Consider the following 22,489-nt stretch of genomic DNA (forward strand, 5'->3'; position numbering starts at 1 on the left):
GGTCATATTCTCGTTATCTGGCTTAACTAACCCTAACAAACGAGATCATGCTAAGTGGTCCTACGAAGGTTGTTATCAACTCGGTAAATCAACCCAGGATTTCTCAGTCTGGCTGTGAGCGCGTTCACATGAACGGGGCGGTGTTTGCAGCATCTGACCAATCACAGACATGGTCCACAGACTGGCAGACAGACAGGCAGATTTGCACATATTAGACAAATACGAAGAAGTTAAACACATAATCCAGGCTAAAAGAAACACAGTTGAAGCTACCAAATGCAGGAAGACCAGCTGGCAAAAGAAAAAAACTCCTGATGTATGAATTTGTAAATAACAGACTTATTGGTTTAACGGAACACTCAAAAGTCAGATATAGTCATTTAGATATAAATAGCTTTAGGGAGGGCAATGGATGAATGGATTACTCTTCTTTCACCTTATTATTATAAAGTAGTGTGTATGACGATTTCAACCTTCTTTCAGCTGCTTCCCCGTCTCCGGCGGTGTGAAACGGACTCAAGAGCAAGTAAAAAAAATAAATATAAAAATATAATTCAGAGACGTTAGCACCCACAGCATATAACCAGCTGTCCTTCCTGCATTTGTCAGTTTAAACTGTGTTGTTTTTAATCTGGATTATGATTTAAACTTCTTCATATGTGTGTAATATTATCATACAATCACCGCACTGAGCTCTGATTGGTAAATAGGAGGTGCTTTTATATCAGTTGATCTCTTATCTGGAACATAACCTGCTCCGGAGCAGGTTAGCTGTTCAGCATCAGTTACCATGGAGATCTACCCCGATAAGAAGTGATCCACCTTCGTAGGACGGAAAACCCAGAGTTAGCCCTGAAGATACCTCGCAAACGCCAAATCCTGCTTCGTCTTACAGGCCTCTGGTCTTGTCTATGCAGATGTCACTTTTGAAGGAGTGATAGATTATTTGCTCGTGTTACTGACTGGTAGACAAAATATAAAAATATATATCAAAAAATGTATATACTCTATAGATGGATAGTAAACAGAACACACAAGTGCCTCTATGATTGTGACAATAATATTCCATTAATAATAATAATAATACATTTTATTTGGTGGTGCCTTTCTAGACACCCAAGGACACCTTACAAAGATAAACTTAATTTATGAACTGAAAGTTATGGATAAAATCTGTGCCAGAATATCTTTTTGTTTATATGGAATAAAAATAGTTGGGGTGGTGAAATACTTTACCTTATTAAATGTATTAAACTGAAGTAGAATGTTTTAGTTTTTGCCTTTTCTTTTGTTTTTGGTGCACTTCCCTGTATTTTATTTATTCTTCTGTATGTGTTACTTGTTGCTATTTACATTTTAATGTTAAGCACATTGAATTTACATCTAATGAAATATGTTAATGAGAGTGCCTTAAACTTACCTCAAATGTTTCCAATAAAAACTATGAATTTGTGTCACAAATATTTAGCTTTAGAAGATAAATAAAATGAGTTCATCACATTATTTCACGTGACTTTCATTTTTCGTCCAAAGCAAACTGCAATAAGTGCATTCAACCTCCACAGGAACAAGAGTTAGATGGCAGAACAAGTTACAAAAAGTAGGCCTACAGTATTGCACCTCAGATAGGAAAAAGTATGATCGCACAGATACAGGGTTTTAACACACAAACTAAATTAATAAGTATAGAAATGCCCTCTAACAGGTGCACATATCTGAAAGATAGGTGCAGTGTTGAGTACAGTTCCTTGTTCTGGTGTCATGCTCTAAAGAGCACATCTCAGTGGATCAGCCATTAACCTGCTAAAATAACCAGCCCGTGGAGAAAAGAATAAACACAACCGTTAAAACAACCCAAATGAAACTGCCTGTATCTATTTCCTCATGTGGACATACAGTAAGTGTTTTTATGAGTTGTAGAAATGATAAAATTCTTATAAAAATCCCACATCCTTGACTCATATATAAAAGAGTTAAGAATAAGGCCGATCACGCTGTCATGTTGAAACATAGAGCGAGCTCTTTAACTTTGTGCAATCGAGTCAAGCCCCTGCAGCCTCTTCCCAAATCCATGACTTAATTAACTTTCTATTTTTTATTTTTAACAATTTGTAAAAATAACGAGAAGAACTCTGCAAAATTATTTCAATATAGTTTAGCTTCATGAAAAAATGTTAGACCATTGTTTAGTTTTTATTTTGAGGTCAACATTGGATTGTCAAGCTTTTGAATAACTAAATGCATCTACAAAAATGGATCTGTTTTATGATTTGGTTATGGTTAGATCATGGTTTAGGTTTAAATAAACACTTTACGGTTAAGGAAACATTGTGGTTTGAATTAAAATGACTTCTTCTTTAAGGTTAGGGGACGTTCTTCATCATTACAATAATAACCACTTATGGCTATGGTTTGGGAACGACAGATTGGTCACAAAGCAAGTTGATGAAATCTATGGTAACAATCTTCTTCCAAGTTAAATCTATATAAAATTCAGTGTATTTTTGTTTTCCCAGGTCAGCGTGTTTGGGTTCGGTGCAGACAGATATGGAAACTGGAACCATTACTATGAAATACTCAAAAACAAACCAGTGAAAACTGGAAATCATGATGGAAATCAGGAGTATGCAATCATTGAGAAACTATATCAGCAACAGAAAAATACCTTTTTCAAAGGATGGTGATATTTGTTTCTCTCTTTCTGTTCGTCTCTCTGTCTTTGTCAATTGCATTAATGAGCAGCACCCACCGCTTTATTGATACATCATGGTCATAGGAGAAATGGGTAATTTATTGGAAAGAAATAAATGGAGTTGTTTCTGCTCATTGTCATGCATGTGTCTTGTCAGTGCGTTGAGGTTCAGGGGAGTCATTTCTGGAAACTTCACTTGCATAGAAGTCCTGTCTTTTGTCCTTCAGTATTTCACTGAAGGTGCTTTCCATTTTGTTTGCATAGAAGTCCTGTATTTTGTCCTTCAGTCCTCCACTGAAGGTGCTTTCCATTTTGTTTGCATAGAAGTCCTGTCCTTTGTACTTCAGTCCTCCACTGAAGGTGCTTTACATTTTGTAGAAAACAGCCTCCAGTTTACATGCCCGCCAGGGCTGGACTGGCCATCTCGCATACTGGGCGTTTTCCCAGTGGGCCGGCGTATGTCTTTTTTTTTTTTTTTCTTGGCCCATAAAACAGGTAAATCTGCCCATTTCTTTTCCTTAATTGACACTGGGCTGGCCCAATCGCTCTGTGCTGGGCAGCCACAGTGAGGAGGAGTGAGAGAGATGAGGGAGGGACTTTAGAGTTTGCAGTAAGCGTTATGGGTTAGCTGCCTGGCTCAACATGTCATGAGAGATGAGCAGTGCTTGAAGTGGGCTGGTACGTAGCGGTACGCAGTATTTTACTCATTTTACTCCTTGGCGTACCGTGACTTTTTCATGCGTACTGGAGCTTCTCACAAGCTGCCGGTCCTCTCCTCTGCCCTCCCCATATCAGGTTCTCTGGGAGATTCATAATAGTGATTCATAACATAGCAGAGCCAGCGGATTTGCACCGCGTAGGTTCCCGTAGTGAACGGAAGCCCAGCGCTATTAATCTCCGCACGAGCTGAAGCCTGACTGTTCACATCAGAAGAGCATTTCTCTGCTTCTTCTGATCCTCTGCTGTTTACTATCCATCTCTTTCTCTGTGTGAGTGGGTCTGTCTGTCAGTCTGCTTATGTCTGTCTGCCAGGGGCGGGGCCAACGTGGGGGCCAACGTAGGGGTCAGAGCTGGCACTGCCCCCCCGTCCCCAAGTGCCACTTCCATCAGACTCTGAATGTGATAGGTCCGATAAGACTCAACAAACATTAATGATGATCTAATATATCACTTATATACTGTATGAGACCCTGCTGAAGTTCACAACATTTTTTAATAAGGAATTCAGCATCATTGATATTGTGACTTAATGCACGGTAAGTTATAAATTAACAACCATGTATCACTTCAGGTTTTATTCCTCCCAGACATATCCCAGTATCTGGCAGATGGGCGCCTAAACAGTATACTTGCCGAGCCTCCCGATTTTCCCGGGAGACTTCCGTTTTTCATTGCCCTCTCCTGGTTTCCTTCCCGGGTCACAATTCGTATTTCTCCCGATTTATGTCAAATTTTCCTTTTTTTAACCTGTTTCTGGCACTGTGCAGCATGTATAATCCTAAAAAAGGACTGCAGGGGCAAAAAATTAATTATAACTGATGATTATTAGTTTATGCTAGTCATTTACGCGCAAAGTTTATGCCAGAGGGCCGAATTATTCAGTTTTCTTTCCTGAGATTTAAAGGTCAAATTAGAAGTTTAACATAATTCAAAAAAAAATAAACAGTAGAGAGATTTACATCTATATTGAGACAAAATCAAAATAAATTTACATCCGTCCATAAGAAATTTATCAAACACAGAGCTGGTTCTGGTTGCCTTCTTATTCTTAATGTTTTTAATTGTGGTGCCATACTGCCTCAGTTCTTGATAAAAATGTTCAAATTTGGGAGTCCGACCATTTCTTCTTGTGAGTGTGGAATTTCCCCAAAATAGAACCAACTGTACAAAGAACATACAATCTTTATCTTTCTCATTACCTTCAAAACAAATAAGAATGTTTTATTCCTGAAATTTAATTGTTTGTCCAGTTTTCCTTCTGAAATAATGTTCAACATCCACAATTGCAAAATTTTAAAGGAAACTTCTTTAACTTTATTATTGAGACAGACTCTGTCCCCAACTACCCAACTTTTCTGCCAATTAATTTCTCCATAAAGTGAAGCCCAAAAGAATCTTCCTGGAGGCAGAGTTACAGTTTGTATGAAATTCCTTATGTATTTATTAGAGCATTTATTCTTGGTAATGTTGACTTCTCCAAGGAATATACCATTATTAAATTGATCCAACATTGAAATATCCCTTACTGAACCTCTAAGAAGTTGCAGCATACTCCTCGGCAGAGCATCAAACATCACTGCATACTCTTTCGGAGTAACTGGTTTACTAAATTAGTAAAGGAATTCATTGTTCGTTAGTAACTGCCCATCAGCATTAAGAAGTTGTTTGACCAATACGACACCATTGTCGACCCATTTTCCATAATATAAGGATTTATTTTTGTATTGAATATTCTTGTTATTCCAAATGTAGCAAGTAGTTGGTGAAAAATTATGTTTGTATATCAGTTTCCAGGCCAGCAGAGCTTATTTATGAAAATGTGCTAATTTTGCAGGTAATTTATCAATATTGTAATTACATTTTAGTAAAAATCGAATTCCACCCATTGAGTTAAATAAATATTTAGGGAAGGTATTCCAAATTTTTTATTTTTCTTCAACCAAATTGGTCAACCATTTCAATTGAAAGTATTGTTTAATGATTCAAAAGTTAGTGCCTACAGACCACCATTTGTTTTTGTGTTTCAAAGGATATCTTTCTTTAAATAATGGCATTTGTTCCTCCAGATGAAATTAAATAAAATCTTATCCAATTTCTTGTATATTTCGGTAGGCATTGCTAATGATAAGGAGATATAGACAGACCGGGATATTCCTTCAGCTTTAGACAATAAGACTCTGCCATTCAATGAACGATCTGTAACAGTATCAATAACCACATCTAAGTATGTAACAGTGGTCTTCACAGGGATACCATTCAATTATGATAGGTCACATTCCTTGAGTGGTAATAGAACAGATTTGTTCAAGTTCATTCTTAAACCTGACACAGCAGAAAATTCTTCAATATACAGAGTTGCTTTGACCACCTCATATCTATTAGACAAAAATAGTGTTGTATTGTCCGCCAGTTGGGATAATTTAAATTTTCTACCTAAGGCGGCAATGATGAATGTAAGCCGTTCTCTTAATACATCCATGGTGTAAGCACGAATTGCCCATGCCATGGCTACTGTTTTACCAGTGCTGTATCGAAGAGAGAGGAAATTAACAAACCAAACGACATATACCGTGTGATTCTTTTGCAAAATGGACAACGAAGCAGAAAATGCAACAGCGATACATAGGTGAATCGTTTTTTTTCCCCCAACCCTAGTAAATATGTATACTCTTATGCTTCTCATATGTCTTCATATAATAAGTGTTACTGGCATGCTGCCCTTCATTGTGCTTCACGTCGTACCTTGATTCACACACAAGAGGTATGAGCTGCAGAAACACAAGCATAGCTTTGTTCACTTTTTTAACACTAGTCCATGGGAAATAGTTGAATCATACACTTCTAGGGACTTTTACTTTGAAAAATCTCAAAATGAATCCAGTAAAAATGTTTGATTTTCAGCATGTACAGTATGTAGTCAGAGATGTCCTGAAGTTAAATAAACTGGGAAAAAAGGTTCGGAAACTTGTGTTTGGTCGATTATTTCTCTGTTGTTACAATGCTAATTGGCATTGTATTTTACATCGTTTGAAAGCCAGTTTATTTACCTTCATAATGATGTCCAACTTGTAAGGGTCATGCATTTGGGGGATGAGCAGCACAGCTGATTATGTGGGTAGCGCCCAAGAAAAATTTGCCAAAATGCTCTGCCAATGGTAAACAGTGTATTCTCATAAGGCTACCAGGAAGCCTGCAATGACTGCCCTTCACCGTCAGGCCCGTTTGCGCTGGTGTCGACAACGCAGACAATAGAACTTGAACATGTAGGGGAATGTCATGTTCAGTGATGAGTCCAGGTTCTGTCTGCGAAAGTTGGATTGGCAGAGTTAAAGTACGGAGACGACGCGGAGAACGCTATGCTGATTGTTGTACCGATGGAGTAAAAGCTTTTGGTGGGGGCAGTGTCATGGTGTGGGGCTGCATCTCCCTCACTGGCAAAACAAGGCTTGTCATCATTGAAGGCCATCTCAATGCAGTGAGATATCGGGATGAGATTCTGCAGCCAGTGGCGATCCCATATCTCCACAATCTGGGACCTAACTTCATCCTCCAAGATGACAACGCTCGCCCCCACAGAGCCAGGGTCATCACAGACTACCTCCACAATGTGGGAGTAGAGAGAATGGAACGGCCTGCCAAGAGTCCAGACCTCAACCCAATTCAACACTTGTAGGATCAGCTTGGGCGTGCTGTACGTGTTAGAGTGACCAACACAACGACGCTGGCTGACCTGGAATGAAACCTGGTTGAGGAATGGAACGCCATCCCACAACAACGTGTGACCAGGTTGGTGACCAGCATGAGGAGGAGGTGCCAGGCTGTTGTGGCTGCGTATGGATCTTCCACCGCTACTGAGTCTCCTGACGGTGTATTAAATGAATAAAGTGTAAAATAGCCAATATGTCTTGTTTGTTCCTTGTTACTGATAGAGAGTTCAATCATCCAATCCACCAAACAACTCAAAACAAGATTCAATTCCAATAGGAGAATACACTGTTTACCATTGGCAGAGCATTTTGGCAAATTTCTCTTGGGCGCTACCCACAGAATCAGCTGTGCTGCTCATCCCACAAATGCACGATCCTTACACGTTGGACATCATTGTGAAGGTAAATAAACAGGCTTTCCACGATGTAAAATACAATGCCAATTAGCATTGTAACAACAGAGAAATAATTGACCAAACACAAGTTTCCGAACTTTTTTTCCCCAGTTTAAATCAGTCATTATTTATTACATTTTCTTTCAGCCACCCAAAAATCAAAGAATAAAGACATTTCCCTCAGAAATTAGTGGTATTTTCTATTTATTTTTAAGGGATATTCTGGAGAATATAATCCAATCAATCTTATTTCCATGTATGTATTTTGTTTATACAGTTCCCTTTGTTAACAACTTATTTTGAAAACCGGACGTATTCGCATGTGTATACTTCCTCTAAATTTGGCCTTGGCGGAGGTAATAAGTAATTTAAAACCTATGATCACAAACAGCAGTGACAACCGGCTTTTCTCAATAAATATAGTGGATGGATTTTGAAATGTGATTGGGGGGAGGGACCAGGAGGGAATCGGAGGAATTAAAACTCCGGGAGAACAGCAGGGAGAGAGGGGAGGGAAGTTAAAGGCATTTGTGGGATGCATGTTTTATCATCTCATCAGAATCAGATCATTTATATCACATCCTGTATGTTACTCAGACTACAACAATAAAAGCGTTAACTTCTTTCTACCTCCACATAGACTCAAATGAAGCAAATATATCGATTCTGGCATTAAAAAAAATATATTTCAAAATCGTACAAAAAAAAAAATCGCGATACATACTGTAGGTGAATCGATTTTTTCCCCAACCCTAGTAATTATGTATACTCATATGCTTCTCATATGTCTTCATATAATAAGTGTTACTGGCATGCTGCACTTCATTGTGCTTCACGTCCTACCTTGATTCACACACAAGAGGTATGAAATGCAGAAACACAAGCATAGCTTCCTGCCATCCAAACACATAAACTGTAATCTACCACCTGATCTCCACCAACATCATCAGAGCCAGGACACTGCACCACCCTTCAGACCTGATAAACTAGCTGAATAATTGCCCTGGTATCGTTTTACCAGAGAGGAGGGGGTCAAAATCTCTCTCAGCTTCTTTCTTTTTTCTCTGTACTTTTTAAAAAAAGTTTTTCTATCATCCTGTATCTTCCCAGTGGTGTTCTTCATGTATTCAAATCCCAACATTCACATTTTAGTCGAAGTATGTTTTAGCATCAAAATGCTATTTTGCCTTCAAGTCCTTCTAAAACCTTTTACCCACATCGTGACCTGACGTAGGTTTCTGCATGATGACGCTGATACATGTACAAAATGTATCCTAGGGTTGGGACAATAAAATTCTCAGACATTATGGAATACCAACAAAGATAGTATCACTTGTGTTCTGCACAAATGACACCAGATTCCTTGTTAAATCAGGAGTGAGATACGGGTGTGTGATGTCGTCCCTGTTGTTCATTGTATTTGTGGACAGGGTAATGCAAACAACACTAAACAACTCAAACACTGGTATCAGAGGACTTAGAGGACTTAGACTATGCTGACGACCTCACTCTCCTATCACATCTACCAAGTCACATGCAAGACAAAACATGTATACTACAGAAGAATGCAAGCATGCTGGGACTTAAGATAACATCAAGAAAACAGAAGTCATGCCCCTTAACATGAAAGAACCACCTGTCATAGAGCTATATGGACAACAACTGACATGTATTTCATCTTTCACTTACCTTGGAAGCCGGGTAACATCAGATGGTGGAGCTGACCAAGACATTTTGGCCAGATTAGGAAAAGCAAGGTCAGCATGTCTAAGACTTGGAAACATCTGGAAGTCGACACATATAACTAGAAACACCAAGATAAAGTTATACAACAGCTGGTACTATCTGTCCTTCTACAATATTTTATTGTAGAAGGATTATCTGTCGTTCTACAATACAATATTGATAAGAAGAAGATGGAGATGGCTTGGACATGTATTAAGGAAACCATCTGATGACATGACAAAAATGGCATTGCGTTGGACACCAAAGGGAAAACGCAAAAGAGGGAGACCCAAAACAACCTGGAGGCGAACCATCGAAGGAGAGATGAAGACAAGAGGATACAGCTGGAACAGCATTGAGAAGAAAGCAAACAACAGAGATGAGTGGAGATCCTTAGTCCGTGCCCTATGTGCCACCAGGCGCAACAAGGACTAACGAAGTAAGTAAGGGACGATACACCCATCTCCTGATTCGATACTATTCTGATACTTGGGTGCCTATTCGGGCATAGAAGAGATTCAAACAGCCATATAGAGAAAGAATTTTCTGAATTTCAAACTTTAAAAAATAATAGAGTTTAAATCTTTTTACAACTGTTTGATTTATTATTTTTTTTCTTGAAAGACTATATGTTAATATAATGACAGAAGAGGGGTAAAATCTGAAAATGATTCTAAATATTAATGTCTGGGTGGATCTTGGACACCTGCGCACAAACCCCACCCCTTCACCACAGATGTGCCAATCAGACCACCTCTTGATTGATATCTACAGTGCACCAATGAGTATTCACCTAGTTTATCATCGACCTCACATACTCCGATACCTGTTTACTCATTATAACTGGAATAGAAGCGGATTCACTCTCTGATCAGGTAGGACAAAAAAAACATGAATAGATTTGAACTTTATATAACTTTTCATATAATAATAATAATAATAATAATTATTATTATTATTATTATTGTTATTATTAATATTGATATTAAAAAACAATACTACTAATACTACTATTACTATTACTACTAGTTATAATAATAATATTGTTATTATGGATATTATTATTAATTTAACTGACAGCATAATTTTCGTAGATATTAGGTTATATTTTGGCTCATAAATGAATGGAAATATCACTACAGGAATCAAGTGAAAATAATAATAATAATAATAATAATAATAATAATAATAATAATAATAATAATAATAATAATAAAGATGTATCATTATTCTTATAATTTGTATTATTGAAGACAACAATAACGATAAGAATAAAATTAAAGCTTTTGCTTTTTTAAATACTCAATCTTCAACCATGAGAAAATTAATGCAAACTGTTTTATAATGACTGGCAGCTGTATTGGTCCGATATAAAAATATGTTTATGGAAATAAAGTTTATGGATTGAGCTCTCCTCTACCAATCTGCCTTGTTTGCTTTTGATGATTAGCCTGTAGCTTTAAACAAACAAATATGACAGTTTATGAGAGTTTCCCTCAATGTACACACAGTGGTTTAAGAAGTATTCAGATCATTCACTTTAGTAAAAAATAGAAATTCCTGTGAAAATACTCCACTACAATTAAATGTCCTGCATTGAAAATATAAGTACAAGTACTTAAGTATTATCAGCAACATGTACTTAAAGTATCGAAAGTAAAAATACCCATAATGCTGAAAAACAATTTTGTTGTGTTTTACTATGTATGCTGGATTGTTGTATTATTACTGATGCATTCCTGTGTAATTAGCATTTCACTCTTCTAGTTGGTCGAAGTGGAGCTGATTTGAACTATAATGTTGGGTAATTTATTATATTTTGCATACAAAACATGATGCATAGTTATGTTTTATAAATCCATCATGTTTTGTATGTAAAATCTTCGTAACTTGTAACTAAAGCTGTCAGATAAATGTAGTGGAGTAAAAAGCACCATATTTCTGGCTGAACTGTAGAGTAGAAGTAGCATAAAATGGAAATACTCAAGTACAAGTACCTCAGATTTGAAAAATACTTGAGTAAATGTACTTAGTTACATTTCAATTCTGACTACACTCTCGTGTATTTCACCACGTCCTTTGTCTACAGATTTGAGCGGCTTCCCGATCACAGGCATCACACAGCCAAGATGGTTAAAAAAGGGATGGTGCTTATTGTCGTGCTGGGTGTGACCAGCATGTCTGTGTTCTGGAGAGTAAACATGACACCGCCACGCCCCTGTGCTTGTGACAGGTGTTTATCTGAAGATGATTCCTGGTTCACTCAGCGTTTCAACAAATCTGTTGAACCATTTCTGTCAGCAAACTACAATCTGTCAGAGGACGCTTTCAACTGGTGGAAGGTAAACTGTGACCTTGTTCAGTTTCTCAACCAGCAGTTCAAATCAGGGCCAGGCAGCAAAATACAATCTCACTGAACAGTTATAGTGGCAAAACTTCAGCTCCTTTCTGTTATAGTTAGACCACTTCTTCTCAATGGTGGCAGTAGAAAGCTGTCTGACTCGTATCCGTAAACTAACTTCTTTATTCACAGGTAAGCAATGTTACAGACAGGACTCTGGGAATAATAGTGATGTTAGTGTAATATAAAGTGGAAAAATATCATTAAACCTACACAAAATGTTTTAGAATTAATTTTTACTTTACTTAAAGGGACCGTGTGTAGAATTTCGGTGAAATCTAGTGGTGAGATTGCAGATTGCACGTTACTGCAGTTTCACAAGTGTGTCATAGAACTACGGTGGCCTTCAGGTAACGTAGAAATGCGAAAGACTCTCTCTAGAGCTAGAGTTTGGTTTGTTTGTTCTGGGCTACTGTAGAAACAATGCGGACTCTAGGAAGAGGACCCGCTCCCTATGTAGATATGAAGGGCTCATTCTAAACTAACGAAAACACAACGATTCTTAGTTTCAGGAGATTATACACAAATTAAAAACATGGTTATGAATATTATATTCCAATTCTGCTAATAGATCCCCCGAAATGTTACACAATGTTCCTTTAAAGCAAATAATCACCACTTGGAGTAATTTATAATCACATATAACACTGATTAAAATACATTAGGAAAATATTATAATGTATTACAACTATGGGAATTATAATACACAGTGATCTATGCAAAATAAAGGTCATTGATTAACCAGCAATGATGCAGTTTTATATTACTTGACCTTATAAGTCAAGTGCTTCGAACTATAATTATGCAGTGCTTTAAGCAGCAGATTATTATGCATTATAAGTATGTTTATAATGAATTATAGACATGGCCGTCAGAGAAAGACTTTAATTTATTTATAGGTTACAAGTTCTACACATGTGCAGTAAGCAACTTTACAATAACCAATAAACTATCAACAAAACAAATGAACCTGATTCTAGGTAAAATACCAGAACTCTATCCATCAAGCAGAAAATACAACATTTATACATTTCACAATGTAGGCAAATATTTCAAAACTTTTAAAATCACTGTGGTGACAACATCTGACAATTTGTTTATTTAGTACAACTCATGACTGCTCTAACAGTCATCTATGTTCTGTTTTCCCGACAGCGGTTACAGGTTGAACGACGCAGCTTCAGTACCTACAGAAGAACAGTGGACAGGCTGTTCCAGATGTTCCCACCCAGTCCAGTAGTTATAGAACCCAGACCTGACCGCTGCAGGACTTGTGCTGTGGTGGGGAACTCTGGGAATCTGAAGAGATCACATTATGGACCTCTCATAGATTTCCATGACGTCATCATACGGTAAATCCTCCAGATAAAGAAAGCTGTTTTAATCTATTATTGTCTTTTGTCCCTCCCTTTTGTATGAAACGTATCCCTCTGTACTGTCTAGAATGAACCGTGGTCATATCAAAGGCTATGAAGCGGATGTTGGGAGCAGAACAACTCATCGGGTCATGTATCCAGAGAGCGCTGTGGATTTAGATAACTCCACCCATCTAGTGCTGGCTCCATTTAAGATACTAGATCTTGAGTGGGTCATGAAGGCCCTCACCACTGGATTCTCTGGAAAGTGAGTCATATTTCTATGAACTATGGATGTGTGATCATTTGTCCCCAGTAGCATATATAGTGTTCAGTATTAACCCTCATACAGGTATACTTTTTCTTGTCTGTTTTCATTTTACACAATGTGCAAATAAACTGTAACTTTCCTAAAATAATATTCTGTTTTTTCTTTTCTTCAGATGACATTACTTACATAACTAACAATGTTTTGAGAAGAAATAAGATTACATTTTGCTATGCTGGTTGTTTCTTACAGTCGTTTATTCAGTTGGTAGTCCTTGTATGTTAAATAGGTTGGTTATTTCATTCCAGTAGTTTTCATTTCAAAATTCCCCTTTCCCAAAAGCCAATCACATATCTGCTCTGTCCTGTTTGTTTAGACTGACAAAACGACCAACTGGAAAAAAACATTGAGCTAGCTTTGTGCTAAATTTTAAAGTCAACATGCTAATGTGCTCACATTGACAAATGATACTACAGTATGATGATCATTAGCATGTATCATGTTAACCATATTCATCATTTTATTTCAGCGTGTTTGCATGCTAACATTTTCTAATTTGCACTTGATGGGAATGTCATTAGTGTTGCAGATATAAAACAAAGGACATTATAATTTTGATGGCGCTAGATAAAAAGTTAACACACAGACAGCAATGCCTTAAATTTCTATGAATGTTGCCAAATTTTATGGAAATCCATCCACAGATTTGGACTACCTCTCTGAAGGAGGACAACGTCTCCAAACATTATAATAATATATAATTTTAAGAAGTGTCATTGAATCAATCGAATTTAATAAAAATATAGAAAATAGAAATATATTTAAGTTCAGAGAACTTGAAATGTATATAAAAAAAATTACATAAATTAAGTTAACTAAATGTATATTTTTTTAACTTAAAGTGCCAGTAGGCAGTATATTTTTGGCATCATTGGGCAAAATTTTTATAATAACTTTTCAGCATATTGTGATTAAAGTGTTCTGAGAGATAACTAGACTTCTGCACCTCATCATGGCTTTGTTCTCAGGCTTTAGAAAAACTAGACCGTGACGGGAGACTTTCTCATTCACATGCTGGCAATTTCATTGTGAAAATTCTTTGAAAATTCTACAGAGTTTGGTATACACTATGTGAAATAAAACATCCTCCTGAGATAGGCATTTTAGTATCATTTGACTGTACTGACAAACACATCCAATCATTTGATGTTGAGTTTGACATTTCCTGCTATTTTCAACAGGTCATACGCGGCAATAAAGTCAAATATCAAGGCTAACAAGGATTTGGTGAGTATTATATCCAATGCATTCAACAATGCAAAACATGATTGGCTGCAAAGGTAATGGTTCATAAAAATGAGCCTAATTGTGATTCCTTACAGGTGATGGTCATGAACCCAGCTTTCATGAGGTATGTTCATGACATGTGGCTGCAAAAGAAGGGCATGTATCCATCCACTGGCTTCATGGGTGTGGTTCTTGCCCTGCACATTTGTGACGAGGTAAGTAACACACTAATGACTAATAAGTGGATGCAAATGATTGATGACTGATGGAAAAAGCTTTGAGGCTTTTACTACGATTTTTTCTTTGTTTTCCGATAGGTCCATGTGTTTGGTTATGGAGCAGACAGTGATGGGAACTGGAGCCATTACTGGGAAAAACTCACAAACAAGAAGTTTAGAACTGGAGGACATCCTGGGAATCATGAGTATGGGGTCATCCAGGAGCTAGCTATGCAACGAAAACTCACGTTTTATACAGGGTGGTAATCTTACTCTCAGCATTTAAAGCCTTATACATCTCTTCTGGGACTGACTCCCTTTGCTGCAAACATTAACCCTTTGTAGATTAAAACTGTGAGTGGAGAATCATCCAGATCTATTGAAAGGGAATAAGCTACATGTAAAATAAATGTGACTGATCCCGTTGAGGGTGTTTAAGCTACCCAAACTGAGTCAGTGACATGAATCTAAGCCAATGAAATGTAGGATAACAACTGTTCTAAGCTGCTGTGTGCATATTTTGCTGTGTTTTCATTGTTTATTTATCGTCATTTTGCGCTGTATAAATACATAAATTAAGTAGTAAGTTCTGGGTAAAAAAAACATGTTTGAATTGAAATCCGAACATGGCAGCATGTTACAAAGCACTGATTGCTTTTGATGTGATGACATTTTTAAATATTTTGTCTGCTGAATGTTTGGCCTAATAACATCATCTTTTCACTGTGACAATGTTAAAATACCAGAACAAAAATTGCCTTTGGAAGATTAGCTGTAGGTAATAGTAGAAGGACTTGAAGTGTTTCCTCAGACACTGATCTTTGTGTTTTTACACAATATATGTGAATCTCCTGGTCATGTCTATGCAGATGTCACTTTTGAAGGAGTGACAGATTATTTGCTTGTGTTACTGACTGGTAGACAAAATATAAAAATATATATCAAAAAATGTATATACTCTATAGATCGATAGCAAACAGAATAGACAAGTGGCTCTATGATTGTGACACAATAATATTCCATTAATAATAATAATAATACATTTTATTTGGTGGCGCCTCTCAAGACACCCATAAACTTAACTTATTAACTGAAAGTTATGGATAAAAGCTGTGCCCGAATCTCTTCTTGTTTATATGGAATAAAAAATGTTGGGTTGGTGAAGTACTTTACCTTAAAGCACATTTTAGTTTTTGCCTTTTCTTTTGTTTTAGGTGCACTTCCCTCTATTTTAGTTATTCTTCTGTATGTGTTACTTGTTGCTATTTACATTTTTTAATGTTAAGCATATTGAATTTACTTCTAATGAAATATGTTAATGGATGTGCCTTAAACTTAACTCAAATGTTTCCAATAAAAACTATGAATTTGTGTCACAAATATTTAGCTTTAGAAGATAAATAAAATGAGTTCATCACATTATGTCACAACTTTAATTTTTCATCCAAAGCAAACTGCAATAAGTGCATTCAACCTCCACAGGAACAAGAGTTAGATGGCAGAAAAATTTACAGAAAGTACTGGATTGCACCTCAGACAAAAAAACAAGTATCACACAGATACAAGGTTTTAGATTAGGCAACACTCAAACTAAATTAACAAAAATATATATAATATAATCCATGGACATCTGGAGAACATCTTGATAAGCTGTTAGAGATAATCCCAGCTCAATGTTTCCCAAACCAGTGGATGAGAAAGAAATATTGGATATTGTTAATAAGTGTAAAAACAAAGAGTCTACTGATTTTAATGACATTGATATGACTCTAGTGAAAAAGGACATTAAGGGGGTTTCAAAACCATTAACATACATCTGTAACTTCTCATTCCAAACCGGTTCATTTCCAAACAAAATTAAAATAGTTAAAGTCATACCTATGTACACAACTGGGAACAAACACAACTTCACAAACTACAGACCTGTCTCTTTACTTCCACAATTTTCCAAATTAGATTGGACTTAGAATTAGATTTAGACTTCAACAATAGATTGGACACATTTTTAGAAAAGCACTACTTTACTCACAAGTTACTCACTGACAGTCAATACGGATTCAGATCAAACAGATCAACATCACTGGCAATAATGGAATCAATCGAGGAAATCACTAACGCTATAGATCACAAAAAATATGCAGTAGGGGTATTTATTGACATCAAAAAAGTTTTGTACACAATCAACCATGACATATGAATCAATAAACTGGAAAGCTATGGTATCAGGGGTTTAGTATTAGATTGGTTTAGAAGCTATTTAAATAGGAGACAACAGTTTGTGAAGTTGGGAAATTTCTCTTCAACATGTTTGGACATTGCTTGTGGTGTCCCCAAGTGGTCAATGTTGGGCCCTAAATTGTTTATATTGTATATCAATGATATATGCAACATATCCAAGGTATTCAAATTAATATTGTTTGCTAATGACACAAATATTTTCTGTTCTGGGGAGAATTTAAAACAACTACTGAAGGACATCACTAAAGAAATGAGCAGAGTAAAAACATGGTTTGATAAAAACAAATTATCATTAAACTTGAACAAAACTAAAGTAATGTTATTTGGTAAATGTAGAATTAATACACGAGTACAGATACAGATAGATGGGGTTGAAATTGAAAGAGTTCATGAAAACTAATTTCTCGGGGTGACAATAGATGATATAGTCTGCTGGAAATCACACATTAAACATGTAGTAAATAAACTGTCAAGAAGCATCTCAGTATTAAACAAAGCCAAACAGGTTCCGGATCAGAATTCACTCCACATTCTCTACTGTTCACTGGTTTTGCCATATTTAAATTACCGTGCGGAGGTCTGGGGCAACAACTACAGATGTTCATTACATTCACTATCTATTCTCCAAAAAAGAGCAATACGGATCATTCAGAATGTCGGATATCTGGATCACACCACCTTATTATTCATACAGTCAAAATTAGTAAGACGATCTAGTGGAATTTCAAACAGCACAAATAATGTTTAAGGCTAAAAATAACCTGCTACCAGGAAATATTCAAAAAATGTTCAGTGATCGAGAGGGGGGTTATAATTTAAGGGGAAAGTTTAATTTCAAAACACACAGTATATGTACGACCATGAAGAGTTTTTGTATCTCTATCTGTGGAGTGAAACTATGGAACAGTTTTAATGTGGAGCTTAAGCAATGTCCAAACTTAAACCAGTTTAAAATAAGGTATAAAGACATGATTTTGTTAGTTGGTTTTAACAATCACAAGGTGTTTACAGGGGTTACTGTTTATTTATTTATTACTGTTTATTTATTTATTGGTTACTTAATATTTATTCTGTATTAGTCTATCTTCCTATTTTTTCTGTAAAGAATAATGCAAATTTGGGGATATTTGATTTTGGGTTTAAGAATAATGTATGCATGGTCGGATGCTGTGTATTGTATATATGTATATATGTCTATATATACATATATACATGTATATGTGGTATGAAGTGTGTGCATACAGTGCAATGTGCGGTGTATGTATGTGTATGTGTGTATATATATATATGTATATATAAACTGGAAAAAGAAAGTTCGGAAACTTGTGTTTGGTTGATTATTTCTCTGTTGTTACAATGCTAATTGGCATTGTATTTTACATGGTTGGAAAGACTGTTTATTTACCTTCACAATGATGTCCAACTTGTAAGGATCATGCATTTGTGGGATGAGCAGCACAGCTGATTATGTGGGTAGCGCCTAAGAAAAATTTGCCAAAATGCTCTGCCAATAGTAAATGGTATTCTCCTGTTGGTATTGACTCTTGTTTTGAGATGTTTGGTGGATTGGATGATTGAACTCTCTATCAGTAACAAGGAACAAACAAGAGATATTGGCTATTTTACATTTTATTCATTTAATACACCGTCAGGAGCTTCAGTAGCGGTGGAAGAGCCGTACGCAGCCACAACAGCCTGGCACCTCCTCATGCTGGTCACCAACCTGGTCACACGTTGCTGTGGGATGGCGTTCCATTCCTCAACCAGGAGTCGTTGCAGGTCAGCCAGCGTGGTTGTGTTGGTCACTCTAACACGTAGAGCACACCCAAGCTGATCCCACAATTGTTCAATTGGGTTGAGGTCTGGTCTCTTGGCAGGCCATTTCATTCTCTCTACTCCCACATTGTGGAGGTAGTCTGTGATAACCCTGGCTCTGTGGGGGCGAGCGTTGTCATCTTGGAGGATGAAGTTAGGTCCCAGATTGTCCCAGATTGTTTCCGAACTTTTTTTCCCAGTTTATTTAACTTCAGGACATCTCTGACTACATACTGTACATGCTGAAAATCAAACATTTTTACTGGATTCATTTTGAGATTTTTCAAAGTAAAAGTCCCTAGAAGTGTATGATTCAACTATTTCCCATGGACTAGTGTTAAAAAAGTGAACAAAGCTATGCTTGTGTTTCTGCAGCTCATACCTCTTGTGTGTGAATCAAGGTACGACGTGAAGCACAATGAAGGGCAGCATGCCAGTAACACTTATTGTATGAAGACATATGAGAAGCATATGAGTATACATATTTACTAGGGTTGGGGGAAAAAATCGATTCACCAATGTATCGCTGTTGCATTTTTGGCGTGTGATTAAATAAGTTTGTACTTCTTCTCACTCCTTTTCGAATATGTAAATCAATGCATCAAATGTTTGACAATTCATTTTTCTTATGCTTTTCATTGTTTGTAAATACTACTTGTTACTGACTGTCCACTTGTTGGTATGATAATTCTTTTCTTTCTTTCTTTCTTTATTTTTTTGTATTCTACATGTTAGAAATACATTTTGAAATGAAATAAGTGAAATGAAATGAAATGAATAGAGAAATGTCCTCTTAAATGTCGGGGATGCAGATAGGAGCTGGTCTAGTTATTAGAAAGTATTAAAGATAATTATCAATATTAATCAAATTAATATTAATAAATTATCAATATATGTTAATAATAACAGGGCACCAAATTACATTGTTACATAAGCCCAAAATAAATAAAAAATCTCTATCAAAAGTAAATAATAATTATCAAAATAATTATTAATTATATTGAATAATATCATTTAAATTTATATTAAATCATCCTCTTTGAAACAAAGAGAAAATGATAGCACATTAATGTAGTCTCATAGATATCATTAAATATACTAAACTATCAATTTGGAACTTTGACTAATAATTAAATCAATAACTATAACCAAAACATGAAGGGGATTTAAACCTGATAGCATCCAGTGACTTTTATTGGGCATCTTCAGTGGAAGACAGACGTAGCACTATAGGGTATTGTTTTAGCCTGACAAAACAAGGTCCTGCAATTTCATGGAAATCAAAGACAGCTGACGGTGGCTCTCTCGACTTGTGAGGCTGAATACATTGGTCTAGCAACCACTACTCGAGAAAGCATGCACCTAACTCAACTGCTAAATGGCATGGATAACAGAGTGTACACCTGTACAAAGATTCATGGTGACAATCAGGGGGCCATTGCACTGAGTAAGAACCCAGTGAACAGACAGAAGTCCAAACACATTGATGAAAAATATAATTTCATTCGTGAAGCACTCAGTGAGGGTAACATAGATATTGTGTACTACCCATCAGAAAACATGGTTGCAGATATATTGACAAAACCTGTAGCAAAGGCAAAAATTGTCAAATTCAAAAGGTGGTTCTTTGGAAATAAAGGATATGGCTTGAGATGATGAGAACAAGTGGGGGTTTTAAGTTGCGTTCTCATCTGTAATGTTAGTTATATTAACTTTAAATTGTATTATCTTATTTTATTCTTCATATGCTTCCATATTAGATTGTTAACAGTTCATCACTTATTTTGGTGAGCACTTTTATTGTAAGTTATACGTCCTGTTTTTATGTACGTGATTTACTGTGTAACTGTCGTGATTGTTTCTGTTTACGACATATGTTACGTTACAGCACTTTACGGCAATGATGAATGTAAGCAGGAATTGCCCATGCCATCGCTACTGTTTATCAGTGCTTTGAAGAAGAGAGAGAAAATAAACAAACCAAACGATATATACGGTGTGATTCTTTTGCAATATGGACAAGGAAGTAGAAAACGCAACAGTGATACATTGGTGAATCGATTTTTTCCCCCAACCCTAGTAAATATGTATACTCATATGCTTCTCATATGTCTTCATATAATAAATGTTACTGACATGCTGCGCTTCATTGTGCTTCACGTCTTACCTTGATTCACACACAACAGGTATAAGCTGCAGAAACACTGCCATCCAAACAAGTAAACTGATCTATACAGCTGGCTAATGGTGCAGGTATTTTTTTACCATCCAACTGCCAGTAGGCCTACTGCCAATAAAAATAGATCTTTTTGACATGTGTTCACAAGTGTTATTGGCACACTGCACACAAGTTATGAGCTGCAGAAACCCAAGCTGATCTCCACCAACATCAGCAGAGCCAGGACACTGCACTGCCCCATACAGCTGGCTAATTGTGCAGGTATTATAATTACCATACAACTGCCAATGCTGACAAAATCCTTAAAATAAATGTCTTTGACATGCCCCGTCTCAGAATGTGGAGTTGAACTCTGCCAGAACTGTTAGGAGTCCCAAGAACGGCACTCCCTTCAGACCTGATAAACCAGTTCAATAATCACTCTTGTATTGTTTTACCAGAGAAGAGTGGGTGGGATGTTTTATACTTCTGGTGAATATAATCCAATCAATCTTATTTCCATGTATGTATTTTATACAGTTCCCTTTGTTAACACCTTATTTTGAAAACTGGACGTAGTCACACGTGTATACTTCCTCTAACTTCTCCAAGGTCGTCGCTAGCTCTCCCGTCAGCTCCGTTCTCTTTATACATCCGTGGTCAGCTCCATCTGGGCCGTTTGAATGCATTCAACATAAATGTCAGTATATGGGTGCTCTACACAGTGCTCGAAGTGGGCTGGTACGCAGCAGTACGCAGTACCGGCAAAACCACACCGTGATGCCGCTGATGAGGATGCTTTCCACTATTCCTCGGTAGGCCAGGGTGAGGGGCTGACTTCTGAGTCCAGCCTTCTTCAGCAGCCTAATAAAGTGCAGCCGCCGCTGAGCTTTCTTCACTGTTTCAGTAGTGTTTTTTGGCCCAGCTCAGGTTGTCAGTCAGGTGAAGGCCGAGGAACTTCAAACTGTCAGCCCGCTCCACCTCTGTGTCCTGGATGATGAGAAGCACATTTCTCTATGGTGGTCAACAAGCGATTCTGATCCTCTGCTGTTCACTATCCATCTCTCTCTCTGTGTCTCTGTCTGTCTGCTTGTGTGTGGCTGCTTCTCTCTCTCTGTTTAGACACAACTGACACATATGTGGAATAAGTGCCAGAACTGTTACACTTCTACAAAACAGCACTCCCTTCAGACCTGATAAACCAGCTCAATAATCGCTCTTGTTTTACCAGAGAGGAGGGGCTCAAAATCTCTCTCAGCTTCTTTCTATTTTCTCTGTACTTTGTGTGTACGTTTTTCTATCATTCTGTATCTTCCCAGTGGTGTTCTTTATGTATTCAAATCCCAACATTAACATTTTGGTCAAAGTATGTTTTAGCATAAAAATGCTATTTTCCCTTCAAGTCCTTCTTAAACCTTTTTCCTACATCGTGACCTGACTTAGGTTTCTGCATGATGACGCTGCTACATATACAGTATATATACTAGGACTGAGACGATACAACCATCTC

At 36.8% G+C, this 22,489-nt stretch overlaps 1 protein-coding gene across 1 annotated transcript; it reads left to right on the top strand.

Moving 5' to 3' along the window:
• The first annotated feature begins 9,333 nt into the window (after positions 1-9,333).
• Positions 9,334-16,350, top strand: LOC119503661 (CMP-N-acetylneuraminate-beta-galactosamide-alpha-2,3-sialyltransferase 1-like). Its single transcript, XM_037795537.1, has 7 exons — positions 9,334-9,678; positions 11,329-11,581; positions 12,796-12,992; positions 13,084-13,263; positions 14,505-14,550; positions 14,646-14,765; positions 14,868-16,350. The coding sequence occupies exons 1-7, from the start codon at positions 9,647-9,649 to the stop codon at positions 15,033-15,035; spliced, it is 996 nt and encodes a 331-aa protein (XP_037651465.1). The 5' UTR covers positions 9,334-9,646; the 3' UTR covers positions 15,036-16,350.
• Positions 16,351-22,489: the final 6,139 nt, after the last annotated feature.

This window comes from Sebastes umbrosus, chromosome 15, assembly GCF_015220745.1.
Source record: "Sebastes umbrosus isolate fSebUmb1 chromosome 15, fSebUmb1.pri, whole genome shotgun sequence".
NCBI lineage: Eukaryota > Metazoa > Chordata > Actinopteri > Perciformes > Sebastidae > Sebastes > Sebastes umbrosus.